General features: G+C 38.2%; 1 protein-coding gene across 15 annotated transcripts in view; it reads left to right on the top strand.

The window, feature by feature from the left end:
* The window catches only part of PLPPR5 (phospholipid phosphatase related 5), a 211,675-nt gene that overhangs the window by 772 nt on the left and 188,136 nt on the right, over positions 1-22,767 (top strand). For all 15 annotated transcript variants that reach the window (XR_012057149.1, XR_012057150.1, XR_012057148.1 and 12 more), the window contains exon 2: positions 20,458-20,590. Coding sequence is in view for 3 of the 15 variants with exons in the window: in XM_072932838.1 (XP_072788939.1) it covers positions 20,458-20,590 (133 nt within the window). In the remaining 12 variants the exon portion in view is untranslated. The remainder of the gene's footprint in view (positions 1-20,457; positions 20,591-22,767) is intronic.

The following is a 22,767-nucleotide window of genomic DNA, read 5'->3' as shown; positions in this document are numbered from 1 at the left end:
CTTTTGGTAAAAAATTGCCCTTTTCGAAACGCGCGTCGCTTGCACATAGATGGGCAACCTGAGGAAAGCCCGGTTTTAGCACCCACTTACTGATGTGTCATCCGGTACTAATTAGAAAATCCCTCTATCAGTTTTCTTTCCTAAAAGTCAACTGGTATGTGCAAGGAGCAGGGAGCAGTTTTACTTGATTTAGTTGTCTCCATATGTCACAGTTACTGATGTGTGTGCAAACGAAACCTGTGTCTCTAATTGAACATGATCTTCCGTCAATCAGTTTTAAACAGGTGTGTCTAAAAAGTGATTTATTTAATCGATTTTCTATGGGGATCTCTTTTTTAAGAAAACAGCTAAGAGAAAGCTTTTTAGAAAAGCAGTGAGATTCCTTTCAAGCTGTTGAAGATACTCTTTGTGTTGTCAGATAACGAGGGCATTAGCATCATTCAGTGATCCCTCACCACATTGAGGAGTAAAGACCTAGAGGGGAACGTTTGACTATTAGGGATGGATTATATATGGATGCACAGTTACACATACAGAAAGCCCTTGTAAAGAGTTGATTTTAATCAACTGTAAGCTTTAGAATAATAAAAGAATGCAATAAGAAGAGGCCTTTTAAGATAGCACTTATTTTTTATCACAATAATTCTTTTTCAGGAAAATGTAACAAAATAGAAGTAGAAAAAGCCTCATCAGGGTACGGCTATGGTAATCCCAGGCACAATTTCTGCTTTTGTAGCATCATGAGATCTCAGATGGTATCAAATATAAAACCTTATGGTCAGGATCAGCCTTAGTATTGAGACTTGGTTCTCTTTTTAATTTTTTTTTTCTCCTAAGGAATTCAACCTCTTCATTTAGAAAAACCAGTTATGTAGCATTTTGGCTTTGTTTGGTTCCTTTGATTTGAACATCAGTTACTTGATCACTTTATTGACCACACTTGACCACTGTTTGTTCTTTTGAAACCCTAATACTGTTGAGAGTCTAAAAAGGAATTTTTGATTTTTTTATTTTTTTGCTGATCTTTCTCTGATGTTGGCATGTAATGTTTGTTTTGCTTTTAATACTTTTTTTTTTTTTTTTTTTTTTTGTCTCAGGAAGTTATAAAGATTATGTCAGATATTCATGTTGAGCATCTCTTTTTCCTAATATGTGTCAGCAAGATGGATTGGTAGTTTCCATTCATTTCCTGGATGCTAGATGGTTACGTCAGAGCAATCTCCATGACATTTTGGGTTGGCAGTCTTGTAATTAGTCTTGCTAAAAAGCTAATAATAGAATTTAATGATACTTAACTGTGTTTCATCTCCCAGTCACTAGTCTTTTGGGCAGATGACATGCTTTGGAATGCCAGGGCATGGAAAACCACATTGTAGATGCCTGTGTTTCACTTTTTTAAAAAGGTATTTTTATTTCATTTTATTAAACAAAATACTCAGCTCCTGGGAGTCTCATTAATTCAACAGCATTAAGTCTAATAATTTAACTTTATTAAATAGATGGATTTTGCACAGGGTTTTGTTCTGATTTGCCTTGAGCAATCCTCTTGTACTTTGTGTTTACTTGGGATGGCACTTACTCAGCTGTGCAGAACATGTACATTACCTTTGCTTGTTCTTTTCATTGAATGGAGTGGTGAAAGTAAGATTTCTTCACCAAAAGAACTTGTATGTTTTCAGCTGTAGTAGATTTCAGAGATTAGGTTCTCTTCTATTTCATTTATTTCTTGTCTATTATATTTTGGACATACATATTCTGTGTAATTTTGTTTCTGTAGATGAACTATAAGAATGAATCATTTAACATAGCCCTATTTTGGTCTGTAAAGTCTACATGCAAATGTAAACTAGTGAGGGAAATAGATTTCTGTGAATGCAATTTCACATTTTTCCCCCGCAATGAGTATTGTCCTTGAACATAGGATTTTAAATACTATAATTTATGAGGATTTTTTAAAAAATCCTTTTTTCCCCCTGCTTGTTTGGTGAATGGGATTAATGCTTTTTCTGGAGTTTTGACATAGAGCACAGAATATTTACTTTGGTGTTCACATCAACTGAGGTTTTTTTGAGTGATTGGACTTGTTAAATTGGAACCATAAGCTTCAAGATAAGCTAGGTTATCTTAATGTGACTCAGTTAATGACTCCATTGCATTGAGCTTGAAAGAAGTCGCTCGAAAATCATAAAAAAAGGTTTTTCTAATGAGTTTCCTTTCTACATGCCTCCTAGTAGAAAAGTAAAAAAGTAAAGTACCGGTAGCAGGACCTGTCTTGATGAGCACCTCATCAGCAGCAGGTCTCTGGCTGCTGTGAGGCTGTCCCATGGCTGCTCATCCAAAACCCCTGTGCCACATCAGGCCATAGGGTTGGGCTGAGTGTCTGCTCACGGGGCAGCCACAGGCATGTGCTGAGACCTAAATAACAGCCTGTGTCATCTGACAGGGATGTACTGTGAGTGCTGTGTTCATCCCTGACATTTTCTGGTTAGTCTTTAAAATGCTGCTTCCTGCTCATACATTCCTGCAGCCCTGGTGCAGCATTGCTGCCAGGCTTTCATTCCTGAGTCAATCTGCTTCCTCAGCCCATCTGCCCCGTGCCATCCAGGGACAGATGCAGCTGGCTGGCAAGGCACAGGTGCTCACAAGTGATCTGAGAAGTGCAGAAGCAGACACTGTTTAATCTACTGCAATGCTTGACCTTTTAATGGGGTTTTGGCTTGTTTGGGATTTTGTGTGTGTGTGTTTCTTTTTTGTTTGTTTGTTTTAGTTTGTTTTAGTTTTTGTTGTTATTGAGGATTTTCTTCTTGTTGTTGTTGTTTGTTATAATGGTATTTTTAAAAAAAATTAATCTTTGAATCAAGTGCTCTGATATGGGAAAGGGAAACAGACTGAAAGAAAGAAGTTTTGTACTCTGTACTTGAGATTTACTGGGTTTGTATGTCTACAGTCTTTGGTCAAGTAATTACCATATATTTACCAAACATTTGGTCAGCTGTGATTTGGTGGGCAGCTGGACTAGATGATTATTGTAGGTCCCTCCCAGCTGAACTATTGCATTCTAAATATCTCATAGGTTGTGTAGGATCTAGTAAGGAGTCAAATTGTGCTTTTTGTGCTATTCCCTTTGGCTGTAACAAATTTATTGTCTGCTAAGATGCCTCTGCTTAAAGCCCCTGCAGCGTTGCCTGGAGAAGCTGTGGCAGCCTGGTCCCTGGCAGCTTCAAGGCCAGGCTGGATGGGCTTGAGCAGCCTGGCCTGTGGAAGGTGTGCCTGCCCACGGTGGGTGGGCTGGAGCTAGATGAGCTTTAGGAGCCCCTCCGACCCAAACCATTCTATGAGTCACAGGTATTGCAGCAGCTGTAGGGAAACTTGTAGAGGAATCCAGCAACCTTGCTGTAGGATGAGAAGAGCTGGTTTTTTTTTTGTTGTTGTTTTTTGGTTTTTTTTCCCATCTGTTTTCCTAGATTTTATGTAGGTTCCATGAAATGAAGATACATTATCATGTTGGTTTTCTCTGGATTAGTTCTAAAGGGTGTAGGCACTGTTTCTTATCTGCCAAATCTGTACTTCATGAGTTCTTCCCCTGGAGAATTTTGAGGGCTCAAACACTTGCTTTTGTTTAGTCTGTTTTTAGAAATGTCCTGAAAACAATTGCAGCTTAACATATAATAAAATATATGGTCTGTTCCAGTGTTAGACTTTTATTTGTTGAAGGTCTCCTAGGTTATACTTTTAGGCACAGGTAATTACTTGAATGAGTAGATGAGTTTGCATAAGGAGCATTAGAGGACAAGCAGTAAAATCTTTTAAAAAATTTGGATGAGGTGGAAATTGCAATCAGAAGAGTGGAAAAGTCCTAAGTGTAGTATTCTGTGAGGGAAGACTGAGACCTGGGCAGAGGCAGTGCCCCTTTTTCCCCTTTGTCTTTGTGACTTAGATTTGGAAGAGTACTGATGGCTCTGTGCTCCCATCTTTTTACTGTCCATAGCACTAATACCCTGACATCTCTGGTATACTGAGGAATTCTCAATACATGGTTTATTTTTTTTTTTTTTGGTTTTTTTTTTTTTTTTAATCTTAAAGTCAAATGTGAAGTGACAGGAAATAGGTTCTTGATTTGAGTCTACTCAAATATGTAATAAGCATAGAACTGCCAGTTGAGGGCTCAGTGCTATTTAAGCCATTTCCCAGAGTGCCAGTTCTTGCTCAGTGGGCTGGTTGCTGTTTTAAACTTGTTATGACAGATGTAGCTTGGGAAATACACGTCAGTCTAATCCTTTAGCTTCCAGTAGAAATCTTTTCTAGAACAGTGAGGCTAGTGTCTCATGTTTTCAAAATCTATAGAATGATAGTTCTGCATTGTTTATTTCTGGTAGATATTAATAATTTTGACCTCTTTAAAATACTTTGAAGTACAGTCAAGGATTCCTTTAGTGATTCTGCATGCTAATATGGATGATTTAAAATGTCAAAACTGTTTAAACAATAAATGGTATAAAATGTGATGTATTGGACCTAAGATGTATGCTGACTCCCATATAAAAGCCAGGAAGAAAATACTGATACATTTTCATTAACATATGTAAACAGTTTGATTATGCAAATGGTGTTTGTTTTTATTTCCAAGTAAAAATATATATGATTACAGTACTTATCTATAAAATGTACATTTCTATTTGCTTAGGTGAGTTCCTAGCATATTTGTATTTTCTCTGAAAACCAGTTAAAGACTAATTTGTTTTAGGATAATACATTTAATGTCATAACTGAAAAAAAAATTTGCCATTTAGAGATGAAGTATTGTATTATCTCTTTTTTTCATTTTTTAGTGGACTGGAGGAATCTCTAGATTAGACACATCCCAAACAAGGAATGGATGTCAAAAACCAGACATTCTGCCTTGAGCTTAGCTTTAGTCAGTAACTTTTTCCTTTGAGGAGGAAATTTTGAATCCTGGCAAAAGAAAGACTATAAAGTGAAAGAGTCAATTTAATTGCTCTTGTATCAAATTTACTGTACCCTCATACTTGAGCAAAAAGAAGATAATTCTGTGAAAATTGAGAAAGAGAAGCTACCTTTTGAAGTATCTGCACAGTTTTCCTAAGTCTGCTTTCTTCTTCGCTGTCTTTGCTGTCTTAATAGCTCCAGGTCTGAGCAGCTCAAGAGCAGTTGAAGAATATGCAGAGAGCTGAAGGAGATGCAACACTTGATTCCAGCACATAGATCTAGGTGATGTGACTGGACACCTCCCATCTCAGTCTTTCTTTCTGAACCTGCTAGTACCTATTTTCCTTCTGACATCTGTGATTCTATGTGCTGTGGCATCAGGGGTTGATCAGATTTTATCAGGCTGAGTTCTCAAAACGCTCCTGGCAGAGAAGCTTTTAGTTAATCTCTAGTTTACTGAAACTATTCTACTAGTGTGTAACTTAGTGCCATACATGAAAAGGGGTTCTGGATTAGACTGTGATATCTGGGACGTTAAAATATTCAGTTGTCTGTTATAAGGTGAGGAAAAGCATAATCTAGAATTAAAGTTCTGAAAACATTTTCTGTGAGTTTGCTGTGCCTCATGCCTAAGCTGTTTCTTCATTCCTCACCTTAATCAGAAAAAGCCACTACCTTCACAAGTATTCCTTCGATCTACTTTAGGGTGATAATTTTTCACCTTCATGGCTAGTACCAAGTTATGGACACCTTGATAGTATTGGAAAAAAACTAAAGCACAGAGGCTTTTGTGAGAACCCACTGGAGTATTGCATCCAGAGTCCAGAGAAGGATCACAAAGGAGATGAAGGGGCTGGAGCATGTCTCCTATGGACACAGGATGAGAGAGCTGAGGTTGTTCAGCTTGGAGAAGAGAAGGCTTTGGAATGACCTTAAAATACCTTCCACTACATAAAGGTGTTCCTGTTTCCTACAGGAAAGCTGGAGAGGGACTTTTTATGAGGGCTCATAGTGATAAGGACAAGGGTTTAAACTGAAAGGGTGTGGATTTAGAATAGATGTTAGGAGGAAATTCTTCACTATGAGGGTGGTGTGACACTGGAACTGGTTGCCCAGGAAAACTGTGGTTTTCCCATCCCTAAAATTGTTCAAGGCCAGGTTGGATGGGGCTTTGAGAAATCTGGTTGAAGGACTGAGAGCCAGATGATCTTTAAGGGTCCCTTCCAACTAAGGCCATCCTATCATTCTAAGAATTGAACAGACTTTTCTCCTGGTCTGCTACTACAAGAAGAAATGACCTCTGTGCATCCTGAAGGAAATTAAAGTGTTTTGTCATTTCTTCTAGAGAAGAATCAAGGAAGCTTGATAAATAATGCAAGGATGAGCAGTTGCCAGCAGCCGTGTTTCAGAGCAAAAAATCCCAAGGGTATGTAGCAAGGTATTCAAGTTTTCAGTTTTATGTACTACTTACTGAGAAAGCTAAGGAATTGCCCAGCAAGGTATGCATTCTATCCTAGTGCTCTTTTTCTGGGAACAGTGAACTTTTATTATGATATCTGAACTTCTCATAATGCTGTTTTTGATAAGACAGTGATAAAACAACAGAAAATTAAAGTTTTACATCCTGACTTGTATGAATTGGGTAGACTAGGCAGCCTCTGAAATGAAATAGAAATGGTTTTGAGAAACTAGTTAGCTAATCAAAGAAAATACTTCCAGGATTATTGAAATAGGTTATATATCAAATAGCTAAAGCTTTTTAGCTTTATGTGCCTTTCTCTTGCTAGCACATTTTTCGGCTGGTAAAACTTAACATGAATAAGGAATTTTCAGAATACTTTGTTTACTCTGGGATCACATTGTTCTTGCAGGCTCATTTGATACCTGTCCTCATAGCTCTGTTTCAACTTGTGTGCACAGCTGTAACTTCTTTCCTTGATAGGTTTCTTCCATTCCCACGTGTTTGTGGGAAAGATATAAAACCTGCTGTCTTTGTTTTTGTTTGGTTTTTTGTTTGTTTGTTTGTTTTTTTAAATATGCAAGTGCTGGGGACTTCAGGAAGCCACTTTTTTTGGGAGGAGGAATGACCTTGTCTGGAATGCAGGAGAAGTTTAAAGCTAAGGGACAGTTTACTTCATGCTCTTCCTTTGTGAATGGATAATTGCTTTTCAACTCTAGTTAAGAATAAAAAAATAAATTGCGCTGTTAGGTCTGCAGTAACTTTGTGTACCAGATGCCAGTATTGGCCTGTTGGGACACATAGCAAGACAAAGACATGATTTGATAGTCTGATGCTGGTTTTATCTTAGCATTAAACCACTAATCCAACAGAGCTATAACCTGGAGAAACAATTAAAAATTCAGAACTACTGTGTGTTTTCTTGGGAAGTCTTTTTTATCTGTCTGTCTTCCTGTTGTGCTGTGATGCCTTACATGAACGGTGCCTGCAGAAGTTATGTTTATACTTCCACTTGAATGTATTTCTGCTGTGCTTAGTATGCATGTGATTTACAAACGCTAACAATATCGAGGCCATATGCTTCATCCTTTGATGGGCTCTCTGGAAGTAAAGTGGCAAGCAGATGTGAACAAGGCAGGCAGGGTTCTGTTTGCAGCAGCTGAATGCCTGCTTGTCCTACAAACGATGCACTTATGTTTAAGTGAGAAATTGTTAATCCAACTAATCCTGAGTGATTAAGGAGTTTATATTGTTGTTTATAATCTAAAATAGTAGGCTTGAAGTAATAATCAGTTTTTCAGCTGAACAATTCTTGCTCATTGTACATCATGCAGGATTGAGAAGATGGACATGATATATAATAAATGGCAGCCAAAGTAGAATTGTAAGTAGCTTTAGCTGTGTTTTTCAGCCTTAAAAGCAGAGTGATGTTTAAAAAGCTTTATATGCTCTTGCAGCATCTCTCAGATACACCAAAGTGCATGATGGCCCAGCTTTCATCATACATGGTTATTTATTTAGCAGAGATGTGGTTACCCCACAGATCGCAAGTAGAAAGTCCCGCTGAAGTGGGTATACCATATCTCTGTCACTCAAAAGGTTGTACATGAGATTGCTTTAAGGAGGAATGTCTTTTGAAAACAAAGTCCTTTGTGTTTGCACATAGTACAGTGACCATGGTATTGGACAGTGACTAGGAAAGCAGTTCTAGCACTTGCTATCTCTGATGGGCAAACTGCCTTTGTTAAGAGTGTTTCTGTTTGCCTGTGGATCAGAATATATTTATTTTTAATGTAAAATGCTACTTGCAGTAGAAAAATGACTGTATGTATTAAGGCTTTTTAGAATCTGTTTAAAAAATTGTTCAGTACTGATTCAAAATTGACTTTTAATTCTGGATGCCACTTCCTGGGGTATGAGGCACCATGAAAACCTTCCTGGTTTTACAGTATGAAAACTGGGGTTGTGGATTCCACTTCTGGTTGCCAGTCTAGATAACATATTATCTATAATTCTGTGTGTATTGTGTAAATGTATTATAAATATTAATTGTCTAATTATTATACATTGTATATTTATATGAAAATTTCATTAACCATATGCACTTGCTAATATGCATATTATAAATTATAAATGTAGTATAGCTATGTTTTAAAAATGTTTTCTTTCTCTGCTGTTATTTCTTCTCATCCATGTTGGGTTAAAGAGTATGTATGAAGGTATTTGGAGTTCTTAGTTTTCTGAATAATTATTAAGAAAAAAGCAGCTACCAAGAACAGAAGTCAGCCTAATAGTATTCTGCTATTCAGATTTTATTTATTTCTTTCTCTATACAGCATATTGAAACACCTGTTGTTTTAGGTTGGTAGGTTTCATGCTGTCTGTAAAAAGGATCAGTCATATATTTAATTTTTTATAGTTCAAATTTTGAGTAATATTTTGGGAATTTCTTTGATCAATGTATAGTTTAGCTCTTTATAAGTACTAAATATAAGAATCAGTAAGTGGAACTCAGCTTCCTGTTTTGGGTAGTAAAAGGGATTTCTGTGACCTGTCTGTAGCAGTTTAGGGCTTAATTCTGCTTTAAGATTTCATAATCACAGGCCAGCTGAGCTGTGGTAACCAACATGAACTTGCAGCCTGTAGGGAGCATGAGGTGAAGTATTTGAGCTTGATCTGCTTTAATCAGGACTTGGCTCAGGATGTGTTGGTTTTTTGAGTTTTAGAGAGTGTGTGCACAGGCTGTCCATGACAGGGCTCTGCTGAGAAAAGGAACCTCCCAGGGCGTGATGGCTCATGGCTGAGCCTGACCTACCAAGTGCAGGTCTGTGCAGGAGTTCAGCTCTGTGCAGAACGATGTGTGGACATACCCAAGCTTTGGCATATATTAACAGTACTTTGATCATACTTGTACAGATTGAGCCAGATGGCCAGAGCCTCTTCACTGCTCAGTTCCTACTTTTCCTGTTCCTGTGAGGAGTGTCCTTGGCCCTCAAGGCTCTGCCATGAGGCCAGGCCTGAGGCTACTGCCATCATGCATTCCAAGTGCACAGATGTGAGTCTGAGCATCTGACAGGCCCAGGGGACCACTGGGGAGCTTGGGCTGCATTAGGCTGCGGGCCCTAAGCGTGTTCCATGTGGATGGTGTGGGGACATTGCAGCTGCTAGCATGGGCCCCTTCGCCAAGTGCTCACGCTTGACCGAAGTCAGGGCTTCAGTCAGTCACAGGGACTCTTCTCAGGCATTTAGCAAAGGCAGATGAGATTTGTAGGCAGACTGACCTTGGGCCATGTGAGTGGTTTGGGGCATCTGCAGCTGGCAGAATGAATGTGCAGAGCTGGACTGTGAAGTCTGTCAGGTTTTCCCTTGGTAAAGGGATCTGACCACTCAAGCAGGATGGACACATAGCTATTAATGTCTAGCTGTCAAATGGTAGTTGTGAAATTAGGCTTCTCTGTAAAGCACTAGGAGATTTGTGCACAATCAGTTATACCAGAGCTAGAGTGTTAATTTGTTATCTTGGTATTCTTAATGAATTGTCTTGGTATTGATGGAGTTTAATCCTGTGCTATTTGAATCACAAGGCTTTCCTGAGGTTGAGTGCTGTGTGTGAATGAGTTTGGTGCTGATAGAATATTTTTCTGGAACTACATTCATTTTAGTAGTTGGTACTGCAGCTTTACTTGGTATTTCTTTTGTTTCTGAATTGATAATGATTAGGAGTAGATGGAAATCATAGAGTAGAGACTATTTCTTTAAAAAACTAAGTAGGTTTACATATGCAAGTGTGTATGCACAATGTGTTGCCAGAAAAAAGTCATGTTTACATGGTTGACTTGTATCCACAGTTTAGTTCACATGTACTTTTAATCTTGAATAACAATGGCAAAAATGTAGTGCCTCAAAGAATTTATTCATTTACACCAGAATACTTAAATTGTTATCACGATTTATGTGATATGTGTGCAAGCACCATTCATTGCAGCACACTTTGAACTTCTCTTTGTAGTAATGTAAATTGCTCCAGTAATGAGATTGCATCCAAACCTGGCTAAAAAAGTGTTTGTACATTTATATAACAGTTTGTATTTTATATAATATCCTTTATTGTCTTCACAGAGAAGACCAAAAACCAGCTATTATAAAGTCTGCTTTAAAGACAGTCAGTGTCGGAGCTTCACAAGATCTAAAAATTTTAAATAGACTCATTCATCCTTAAAACACTTCTCTCACCACTTGAGTTTTTTTTCAAGATACTTGATAAAGCCAGCAGCATATTTACTGTTATTTTACAGATCTGTGCAAAGGAGATGATCCTTGTTAGGATAAACCATTATGCACTATTTCATGAGTGGAAAGAGATACAGTCACATATTGAAGAAGAGTAGCTGGGTTTACTTCAGCCAATAGACTTTGCAATTAGTTTTGAGAATACCATTGCATGCCTTAAAGAGCTGTTTTTATGCTCTGCTGTCTTCACAACAAAGTATACAATCTCCTCTCTGTCTTGTAGGCATTTCCTGTACTAGGAAATTTTTGCTGAAATTTCCCACTCTTGCTACTCCTGTTTCAGCTTGTTGGCTGCTGTGCCAATGAGGGCACTTGGGACTTCCTCTTAATTCAAGCACTGCATTGTATAAACTTCTAAACAGGGTCAGACAACATAGTGTTGCCAGCTGCACATCTGCAGCCATCTGGATTTGTGGCAGGAGCAGTAAAATAGACATTGTGTAGCAGAGTTGAAAGAGTGACAAAAGTGGTGCAAATCATATTTGCAGAAAACCCACCAAAGAGAAAACCCACCATAAAGAAAATCCACCATACTTGATCTACAGAATATACAGTATCATTATTGAAAGTCTTTCTACTTGTGTATTTATAAAATAAAGATAAATGGGATATGCTACTGCTATGCAATGTTTTGTGAAAAACATGCTGGCTAATTCATTCCCATTGCATTGTTAAGAGCAGGGATAAGTAATTATTAAATCTTCTGGTGCTCATAAACAAGTCTCTACCCTACTTGTATGACATCATTAAGATTCTGTTTCTAATAAACATCACTTCAGTATCTTAATTTATTATAATAACATTCCTAAGGAGAAATAATTGCACACTCTGAAATGACAGCTTTCAGTTCTGAGGAGGAGATGCAGGGGGACTGGTCACGCATTGTTTTGTATCTGGGCTTGCTAGGCTAGAGGAGCTTTTGACCTCTCTTCTTTTGGATCCTTTCTCCCTCACCAGCATCTCTAGTGACTGTTCTGGAAATAACATCATGAGTTTGCCTGGTCAGTGAAGCTTGAAAAGTTAACTTGTGTAGAGTCATTCTCTTTGACTGTGTTACTCAAGTGTCAGTGCAAGGTCTCTGCTTTTCTCTGCTTGAAAGCTTCTATTTGGTCGCTTGTTTCCTGGATCTCAGAGGCACTAGAAGTGTGAATTAATACTGTCAGGGTTTGTTACTCAGTAATTTTACTGCTGGTTTTATGCTGAATGCACATATTATTCACAAGTAACCCTAATGTGATACAGTGCAGAATAAGTCATAGTTTTTAGACCAAATGCTTCTCTGTATGGGCTTTTAATGACACCTTGATTCTTTGCAGTAATACTTAAAATGTACAGACATGAAGTATATTAGAAGAATGACTTATAATTTAATATGTTCAGGAGTGGGCATTGCATTTTTTGACTTATCTTTCTGATTTATCTGACCTGTTAAACCTCTTTCTCAAATATTTGATACTGCTTCTCTGTAAAATTGGATTGTTTTCCGAGTTTTGTTTTATTTTTCTTGGGACAGTATTCATATATCTAAGACCTATTTCCTGACTTTGGATTAGGTATTGCTCTTAATCTAGAGTGTCATAGCTTTCACAACTAATCCAGCTCCTGTTGAAGTTAGTGAGGTTACTACCTTGGATTTCAACTAGAAAAGGTTATTGACCTTGATATATTTAGTTTGTTGGCAATTACACTGTAGCCTAAGGTAATGGTAAAGGGAGAGGCCATTATTAGTATGAGTGGAGCTACTTATGTAATTATAAAGAGAGCTATTTTATTTTGAAGGTAATTTTAATAAAAGCTTAGAATATTTTATTGAGCCATCTACTTAAATTTATCATTATGAATAAAATACTAGTTGATAATTATAAGCATAAGTAATAAACCAGTTGTATCTATGTTTTGTAGACATACATATTTTGCCACAAAATCCAGAAAATTTTTGTGGAATTTTACAGGTAGTGATCTTATATACAGGATGTTTTTCTCACATCTCTATTAAAACGCAGGGTACTTACACTGTTCCAGTGTTTGGTTCTCCATTTTCCTTTGTTTGATGGCAATGGCAGTTCAGTGAAAGTGGCTTTCCTTGAACTGATCTCTGGCATAATACATTTGCAAAACATATCTGTCCTTGAGTAGAAGTGAGCTAGAAGTAAGACAGTGGAAAAAGCGAGAAATACAGATAGTCTCCTTCTCCTGAGCCTCTGAGAACAGTTGGCTACAGTCATATACTGACTGTAAAAACACTGCTTTGTGACTGGAATCTTTAAGAGATGCCTTTTATGTAATCAGATTTTATTCAAACAGGGATGAAAGGCCGTTTATGCTGAATTTTGCAATTGAATGTTCATCCTGGGTAGAAAAGCGCAGTTGCATAGATCACGTAAGGCTTAAAATACAGAGTAACATTGCTGTTGGAAATGATCACTGGTATGGGTGTCAGATGCATTGGTATTGTGTTTATCAAGGAGTCATGTTTTCAATATGCACAGAAGGGTTAGGACACCAGTCTGCCTCAGCAGACAGAGCAATGTACAATTTTCTTGGCCAGTGAAGAAACAAAGGAGTTCATCAAGGCCAGGTCATAAAGAACCGCAGTCTTCTCCACATGTCTCCAATGGAAGACTTCCTTGATTCAGCTGAGTGCAGAGATGAGGATATATAAAATTAATCTTCTAACAGAGAAGATAAATCAAAGACCTTTGAACATTTTGTTTTTCCTTCACAAATACCACAGTATTTTAAAGATTGAAGTTAAGTGCTTAAGAAAAATGATAAATTTTGATGTAAAATTCTTTTTCAAACTCCTTAATGAAATAATTATATTTAGTAACAGCCTTTGTCATGAATCCACCAGAGATCAGGAGACTAAAATCACATTACAACTTATTTTCCTAAGAAGGTGTGTTTGTGAAGTGTGGAGTTTGCAAACTTTACATAATGGCATCCTTGCTTTGTAAAAAGAAAATGAGAACAATTTTAAAACTGTAACAATTTCCTATGATAACCTTATCTGGAGTATTTGAGCCTAAAGTAACTTCACAATTTGAGATGTGAATTTATGCCTTTAGAAGGCAGTTTTGAATTAATTTTTCTCTCTTCCCCTCACCATTTACTAGGATTTTTTTAGATGTAGAGATTTTCTCTAGTTAACATTTTTTTCTTGCTTTTTTATGTTACCTTTTAAAATTAGAAAAGCTTGATGCATGGGCAAGAATTCTCATGAATGTCTCTTATCTACTACCTCTTGCAATGTGTTCAGCAAGAATACTTGTGTTAGTATTGTAAAACTGCCAGCATTTGGATAGTTTTAGAGCCAGCTGCCAGACACTTACTTGGCCCCCAGACTGCCACATTAGCGTTCCTGAGCGTGTTCTTCACATTCTGGCCATTTCTAATCGCCTGGAGAGCTGCAGTGCAGAGCAGCTGCATGTTCTTCATCTCACAGTGGTACGAAAGGTTCAGCAGACATGAGCAGGAGCTGCAGTGGCAAACACAGCAGTGGAGAGGGCAGAAGGCAGAGCTGGGTGTGGAGGGCAGGGCAGGCAGGAGCTGCAATGGCAAACACAGCAGTAGAGAGGGCAGAAGGCAGAGCTGGGTGTGGAGGGAAGCCCAGCAGGGTGGGCACACCCCTGGGCTGTGTGCTCAGTCCTGGAGCATCGAGTGCCATGCAAGGCCCTGCTCTTATGTGCCACCAGTTGTGGCCCTCTGGTGATGGCACGAGGCCTTCTCCTAGTTACTCTCAGGCCAGCAGGGCATGGTAACTGTTTGTCTGAATGACTTTTTACATGGCCAACCTTTGCTCTGGCATTGTGTGATTTCAGCCCTGGTGCTGCTCTGCAGGGGCTTTGCCCATCGGACGCCACAGATGGGCTCCAGAGGAGATGCCATTGGCACACATGATCAATTGCTCAGCTAAAGAAAATAAGCTCTTAAGAGACTCTGTACTTCAATATATTTAATTTTTTCCTCTCATGTGGTCATAAATGAAGATAATTCAATGAATGATGAAGTTGTCCATGTCTCTGTGATTATGTTCTCATGTAGTTCATTTCTGGCTTCCTGCTTATAAATGCTTGGCAACCATGTGCCTCTTGCTTTCAAATACCACTAAAGTCTTTGTGAAGAAAGCAGCCTTTACCATTGTTACATACTGAGTATGTCTACAATGTATTAAAAAGGGAAATAAAGAATATTTGTTCATATCAAAAGCAATATTGCTGTTAAGTACCATATAGCCTTACTCCACACTACAAAGAACTAAGTAATGCAGATAATATTTCACTATTAGATATGTAATCTTTTAACGTTATTTTTATTTTTTAAGTGGACATGACCAAATACATTGAATTTTAGTATTAAAAAAAATATGGGGAGTACATTTTTTTTTTAAAAAAAAAAATTCAGGCTCAAAAAGGTTGAGTATTTTTTTCAAAATCTTTCTTTAGAAAAGCAGTTTTCTTTTTTACATCATTTCTGTAGACCATTAGAAGCTGCTATGCACTATGGTCCTATATCCTCATGTTGAATGAAAGAGAGGATATTTTCTATTTAATCAATACCACAGAGATTTATCTAGGATTTATTTTTTCATTTTCTGCAGAGCTACTGGTCATTTCTTACTATAGAAAATTTACTTCTCTGAAAATTGACCAGGGCATTTGCTGTCAGTTTAAGCAAGCAAGAAGCAATGAGAACAAGAAAAACACAAAGAAAATGGCCTCAAGGGAAAGCTCTGCATAATGAGCTTGAAATTGCTACTGCTGGAAATACTGTTGCTGCTTTTCCTGCTAGGGATGTCACCTCACTCAACAATTTTAGCTTCAAGTGGAAAGTGGAGCTTTACTTTCAGCATCACTAAAGGCCAAGGTTTATGCTGCTGGATTTCCCAAACTGAGGCCACTATGCTCATTGGTACACGGATGGCATTTTTAAAGAGGAAATAGGCCAAGAATAGCCCGTGGTCTCAAAAGTTAAAAAGACAAGGTAAAGAGCAGGAATAACAAAGCATATAGAAGGAGTATTTTTAGAAGAGATCTGCACCACACTAAGTGGGAACTCATAAATTAATAGGGAGGCCATGCAATTTAATTGATAACAATTTTCTAGAGATATGTAAATAATTCCCTAGATTTTTAGCTCCATTTCCTACCTTCCTTTCTTGCCTGATAAGGAAGAACAAGGAAATTCATTCTAGAGAAAAAAGCAAAGCTATGGACTGCCTGAGTTGCTGATTCTCCCAAGGTTATTTCTTGAAGATGGTCTCATAGAAGCCTTGGTTACTGCTAAAGTCATGCCTAAATGGGAGAAACACAATGAATGAAACTAAGTCAGAAGAGAAACTACAATGCACAGTATTGTGTAAATGATCTTCACTTGATGAGTTGAGCACATGGATGAATATTTAGAGGTCTTTTTAATGCAGTAACCACTTTTCAGTGTTACTCATCTATCTAAGTGGTTGCTGTAGTTACAGCATAGCCCTGAGAATTAGCAGAGAGGGAATTGTGTATTCTTTGACATTCTCTAGCCTGTGTGGAATATTTCTTGAACATTTGTGTAGCCTAAAGTACATTTTAGCTGGAAAGGTCTATGACTGTATACACAGAAAATTATTTCCTAATCCCAACTATAGATTATCAGCCTTACATTTAAGGATTTATCTTGTGTAAACATATTTGTGTACCCTCAGATATCTTGTCATGCAAGTGAATATTTAAGTCTCCCTTGAGTCATGGGGCATTATAGGGAGTTATGTGAAATATATGAAAATGTAGGCCATAAAGTAAACCTCATTATTATTTTAAGAAGTGCAGATTTAAGGTCATTTATTTATATAGGTGCTGGCTGTTGTAAAGCATAGGAGACACTAGGGGAGGTTTGTTTATGGAGTCAGTTTACTGAAAAATCAACAATGTCAGAGCTGCTCTAGCTCTAATATGTGGAGTGAGTCAGGCTTGACATTCTGAGTTGAAAAGAATGCAGAATTTAGAACCAAGTTAAGAATATACTGGATAGAAGGACAAATTATATTTTTAAATTGACATGGAGCGCTAAAACTAGGCACAGCTTGCCTGGATTCAGAAAAATGACTAATACAGAAAAAACCTGGACTTGGGAGGAGGGAATCAATGGAAGGAATGTGTGCAAAATGCTATAAGAATCCTAAGAAGAAAACAAGGAAAGGGACGGGTATTAGGTAGTTGACAGAAAACGCATAAAATGTATTACTAGTATAAACATGCCATGAAAATCAATCAGCTAATATATTAATATGGAGTGAAGAGGTGAAAGAAGAAGAAATATTAATTTTAGATCTCATCCCTCTCAAATTCTATTCCTGGCTGTCAAATGGATTGTCACATCACAGACAGGATATGATTGCCATGGAGATGGTTCCAAGAACTTCTGTAATTTCATTTTTGCTGGGTTAATATTTTTTATACGCTTCCAGAAGAGTAAGTGATCATCCTTGTCTTGTTCCTTGTTGCAATACTTATGTACACTGTTTTTATCTAAGGACTCTGCAAGTTGTTTGTACATATGTTCTTGACAATACTGGAGAGCCTGCACTTTGTACTGTCAGACTTCAGATGAAAATTGTTCTTCTTCTTATACTTTATATACTGTAGCTGTATGTCAAAATGGAAGGATGGCCTTAGGGAAGGATGGCCTCCCCTGCTTTTAACAACTGCTAAAATATTTGGGAGCTAAGAATTTTAATACATACCTTTGGGAAATTTGTACAGTGATCTGAAGTAGTATGACCCTGGTAGAATAAGGTAAAAGATGCTTCTAATATCCTCTCTTTTTTTATTGCAATTGTATTTCTGTACCTGAACTTGTGTAGTTTTGTTCAGACGTTTATATTGTCAGAACATTCAGATTCTCCATTGCAATCTTTCACTGCCAGTTTTGGAATATTCCAAAAACTTTTTGCCCCAAGAGTTAGAGAAGAAGTACACAAATAATTCTGTTAAATTAAATGTCATTTGTTGGCTGGTTACAACTTGCATATGCAGTGGAAGGGGTAATGGTGGTTCCTGTGCCAGCAAGAATACAGAAATTGCTCTTTCCAGCAATATACCAGGCATGCAAATTGCTGTAAAGTGCAGAGGAGATACTGCTTTCCTTTTCCTCTGCCCTGTAGAGCAGATTATTGCCAGTGATGCTGGAGAGAAGGGGAAGGAATTGCACTGGGAAGAAAAATTTCTCCTGGGATTTATTGAGATTGAAAAGGATTTTTTCTTCCATTTCTGAAACATCAATAGGCTGATTATTAAGATGAGCAGTGCTTGTGCTGAAGGATGGAGGAAGGAGAACAGCTTTAGCTGAGCTGCCAGTACAGAAAAATAAAGAAGCTGTATTTATTGCCAAATTCTAGAAGGATTCTATCGAAGCGAATTCAGGGAAGCATAGAGATGAATGCCTTGTGTGCTCAATGACTCCTATTACTTCTGACAGTAGAGCACAAGGCCTTCTGTAGCAGAAGGTTTGTCTTCAGCCGAATTCCACGTCCTTCTGGCCTTTGCACCTACGTGCCCACCCTTAGAGTATTCTTGTTCAGCTAAGAACTTGAATGCTGCTATTCTTGGAACAGAGGGTTTTCTTCATACAGGTCACCATCAAAGACAGGAAATGTAACAAGGAAAAACTCTTGGCAGCAGCAAAGATCTAGATGCAGCCGATGAAGACATTGCTGGAAGTGAAAATCTCCTTTCCTATAACTGAACAAGCAGTTCTCTCTTTAGTAAACGCCAGCTTCCCTACCAGGCAAGAAGACAACCTTTATTCTTAGATCAGCAGATTCAGTCTCTGCTCAGAGCTGGAGAGTTGAGCTTGCTGGCAGTCTGGGTGTTCTTGCAAAAGGTTGAGCACTGTATCTCACAGATGCTTCCTTTGTGCTGAATTCTGCTCTTTCCTGGAGTTTCAAAATCTGTGAAAATTTTACTGAAATCTATTGAGTTTAGCAGAAAGAATTAAAGACAGAATCTGACTCTACTCAGGTTGCCAAGTCCTTGAGAGGAAAGAAAAGCATTACTGTGACTCACAGTATTAGTGTTTCTGTTCTCACCTTTATGAATCACATTAAAACTGATAATTTTGGGTTGTTTTTTTTTCATGAGGGCTATAGGGATCACTGGGTTGAATTCTTCTTCTCATAAATTGGATGATCTTGAATTCAAGGTTGAATTGTTTTTCATGTTACTAATTATAGATGAAGAAATTGTACTTTATTACTGGGATGGAAGTTTGCTTGCATCACAACAGAGAGATGGTATTTGTTAGTTCAGGTATTGAAATTTCTGTTTTATCTAAAAATTCCACTAGGATCTGAAGCCAGTCTAAAGTAATAGATAATGACTGTTTTGATGGCGTATTAAATTTTGCTTTTTACATACTTGCCTCCAGAGTTATTTTTGCTACTTGTGCCACATTATTTATAGGTAGCACTTTCCTCCACAATTTAGCCCAAGGGTATCTGCATAATGTACAAACAGCTAAGGAATGTCATTAATTGCATCCTTCCTGTTGACAACAAAATATGCACATGGGCCAGTCCCCACAGATCATTTTATTTATTCTGTAGAACTGTTCAGACCTATTTTGATATATGAAAAGAATTCTATTTTCCTGTTAGGGCAAAGGTTTAGAAAAATCTCGGCAATTAATCAGATTTGATAGCATTATTGCTTGTATTTGTTGAGTATTAAGATTTCACTTTGGTAGTCTTCATTCTTGTTGATCAAAGTGTGAGGTACCTGTCAATAAGCTTTAAGTTTTTCATGTAGAGGAGTGAAAGGGCCTTGCCTGTGAGTCCCACAGTGAATCAAGGTTAGAATCCAGTGGTCAGTTTGTGACCTTTCTGCTCTGCTTTTAAATTATCCCTGCCATAAAGCTTCATATCATATATCTGCTTAAAGTCTTGGCTTTGGCTATCAAGTCTCAATCCATAATTGTAGTGAGTAAGTTAAAGGTCATGCTTTGTTTTACAGGTAAATACATAAGCTAGAGAAGATATTTTAGATTGAAAATATATTTTTTCTCATTTGGTGATTTTTATGCTTTCTTGCCAGCCATAATGTGAATGATATATAGACATTGAGAACTTCATTTATTTTGGTGGAGTGAATGTGAAACAGGCCATTCTTAATGTTAAAATATCAGTGGTGACACTTTGTTCAAGCATGAGGAATAGAGCTAAAGCCAGACTTGATAAATTTAGCTAGCAAAATGTGAATCAAACCCTGTTAAGTAATCCTGGCAAACCAAACCTCTGATGTGAACAAGAGCTCTATTAGGATTTTTTTTTTCCCCTTTCTCTCTATCATAGTCCAAAATTTAACACTCAACCCTGCAAAGTGCTGAGTGTCAGTGAATCCCATGTGGGAGCTGAAATATTCAGCATCTTGCAGGATTAGGCCTTTACTTTGGTCCAGATCTTGGGCATTATGTGATCTGTGGTTCTTGAACTAATAGATCTTTCTCTTTCCCCTCATCCTGAAAACTAGGTTATGTTATATTGACTACAAATCTGGTGGTAATAATTTATTCTCTTCTAAGGCAAATAAAGTAAAGCAAGCCATAAGGCATATATCCCTCATAAGAAGATTAATGTACAGAACTTGATTCACTTATGCTACCTTTTGTGCTGGTTTGGTCTTGTTTCTTTAAGATGAGATGTCTGTCTCTGTAATATTAGTGTATTTTACTTGCTGTAATCTGATGCACCATTTCTCTCCCCTTTTTTCTCCTCCCCTAAGATTATCGTTGGAGAAACTGCAGTCTTTTGTCTACAGTTAGCTACAAAGGATTTTGAAAACCAAGAGAAAACAATATTAACTGGAGACTGTTGCTATATAAATCCACTGGTGCGCAGGACCATCCGATTCCTTGGTATGAGCAAAATTACTGCTTTCATTTTCTGAATGGTGAGAGTGATCACTTATGTCTTAATTTTGACCTGGGGAAAATATTCAGATAACTGTGTAATGTTTAGTGTGTAGTCTTAACTCAGGTGCAGTTTTCCTTTTAGGTAGCAAATGAAGCTTTTTGGAAGTTTGGATTAAAAAACAGTTGCAGAAACAGCAGTCAAAGTAGAAAAAAACTGGGATCACTTGAGGGGAAAAGCAACGAGCAGGCCTGAAGTGGGGTGAAGTGGAAAAAGGTGGTGTCCTTGTGCCATATCTATAGCTGATAGTAAACACACACACACCCCAAAATTGAGGAGATTGGGATATAAATTTGTGTTTGAAGCCAAGCCAATTTGGCTGCTTTCTTAATTTGGATATTGTATTATAGTCTCTAGCAGGAAACTGTTCAAAGTCCATGCTACATTGCTTTTAGCTGAAACTCCCCCATTGACTTTAGTAGCTATGAGATGTCATATTTTCTGTTTAGTTCATTCTAAATGTGTTTAGAGGGGGGAGTCCCACCACTCCAAATGTGTATTGGACATTTCCAGATGCTGCTTTTTAATACATGTAGGGATGCCATAGCAGGGCTCAGTTCTGCTGTTTGCTTCTCTCTCATGGCTGCATCTGAAGGAAACAGCTGGAGGAATGAAGCCTCGGGGCAGCTAATCCTGCTATGTGCCCCAGTCTCGGGGAGGGAGGGCATGTGCAGCTGTGTCTGTATTTGCAGTGTTTGTGTAGCAACTGTGCCTGCCTTCCCAGAGCGCGATTGCTCCCTGTAAGCAAAATGTCTTGTATAGGTTTGGTGGAGGTGCAGAGGGATGATGAGGAGCTCCTCCCACTCCAGTTTACTCTCTGTGTAATCAGTGCCTGAGTTTTCTTCCCCATCCTTTCTTTCCCCACAGAAGCAAAAAAAAAAATTTGATAGGGGTGACAGGAGTGGACAAAGGCTTCTCTGCTGTTCCAGCAGATGAGGCATTGCTGCCCATTATGTTCCCCCAGAGTGATGTGTCCACCTGTGTTGTGCAGTGCCTACCCTCAGGACTGGCTGGAAGGTCCTTCTGTGAAATGGCATGGCCAGGCACAATATGCTGCAATGTGCTGCTCAGCAGAGTCTAGCATCTTGGGAGGAATTAACATCAGTGTGACATTGCTGACCAGCAGGATCCCAGAAATCAGCCTTGGTCCTCTAGCTTTGCTAAGAAAAATCCTGACCTTTATAACTGTATGTTTCTGTGGAATAAACTCTGTATTTATGTTTGCTGTGATGTTGATCCATTTAAGTCCTCATAATTCCCCATGAAACTGGGATTTTCCAGAACTCACCCATATTCACAGTGGAGTATGGGAAAGGTAAGGTGATTTACCCATGGAAATACAGGGGGAAGTCTATAGCTCAGGTAGAATTGGAACAAGCATCCACTGGCTTGGCTTGTCAGTCAGGCTGCTGTGTTTGCATGTTCTTCCAGAGCTCAATTTCTATTTACACCAGGATAGAGAGAGACCTCAGAATGGCAGAAATCTTTTTAAGTAATCAGATACATGCATTTACATTCTAATGAATGAGTATATGAACTTAATGCTTTACTGATATGTCTGATTAAAAAAACTCTTTAGCATAAGTAGTTCCTCAAATATATAAATCTTTAGCTCACTTTGTTGATGTTGTGATTAATATGCCATGCATGGAGATTTACCCAATAGCAGGCAGATGAAGACAACTGGTGCATGGCAATATTGAATTATTCAGTACTTTAGATTCTTTACAGCTGCAAGTGGGGGGGGGGAAAGGTTTTTTCAGTGTGTGTTATGACAAGTTACTTCTCCATCAGGATCTGACCTTGGTTTTCAAGCAGATTTATCGGGTGAAGAATTTCCCTCTGTCACTTCTGTTTAGTGAAGATGGGCAAAAGTTAGGTACCAGTAAAGCCAGCTACCTCAAACAGGGGATATGCATGGCTGTGGGGCCTAGGAAAGCAGGCTACTTGCACAAGGGGTGAGTGTTCCTATGAAAGATGGGAGAGACGTCAGGCATGTGCAGTGTTGCTGCTGCAGTTTGTAGGAAAATACCATCTCCAGCATGAGCCGTAGTCTTCAGGGTACAGTACATGGGAGGATTTTTCATGTTATTGAACGGAAGAAGCTGGTCTACTGCTGTGA

This window comes from Taeniopygia guttata, chromosome 8 (genome assembly GCF_048771995.1).
Source record: "Taeniopygia guttata chromosome 8, bTaeGut7.mat, whole genome shotgun sequence".
NCBI lineage: Eukaryota > Metazoa > Chordata > Aves > Passeriformes > Estrildidae > Taeniopygia > Taeniopygia guttata.
Note: the sequence above shows the minus strand (reverse complement) of the source record. Positions and strands in the feature narration are given on the sequence as shown.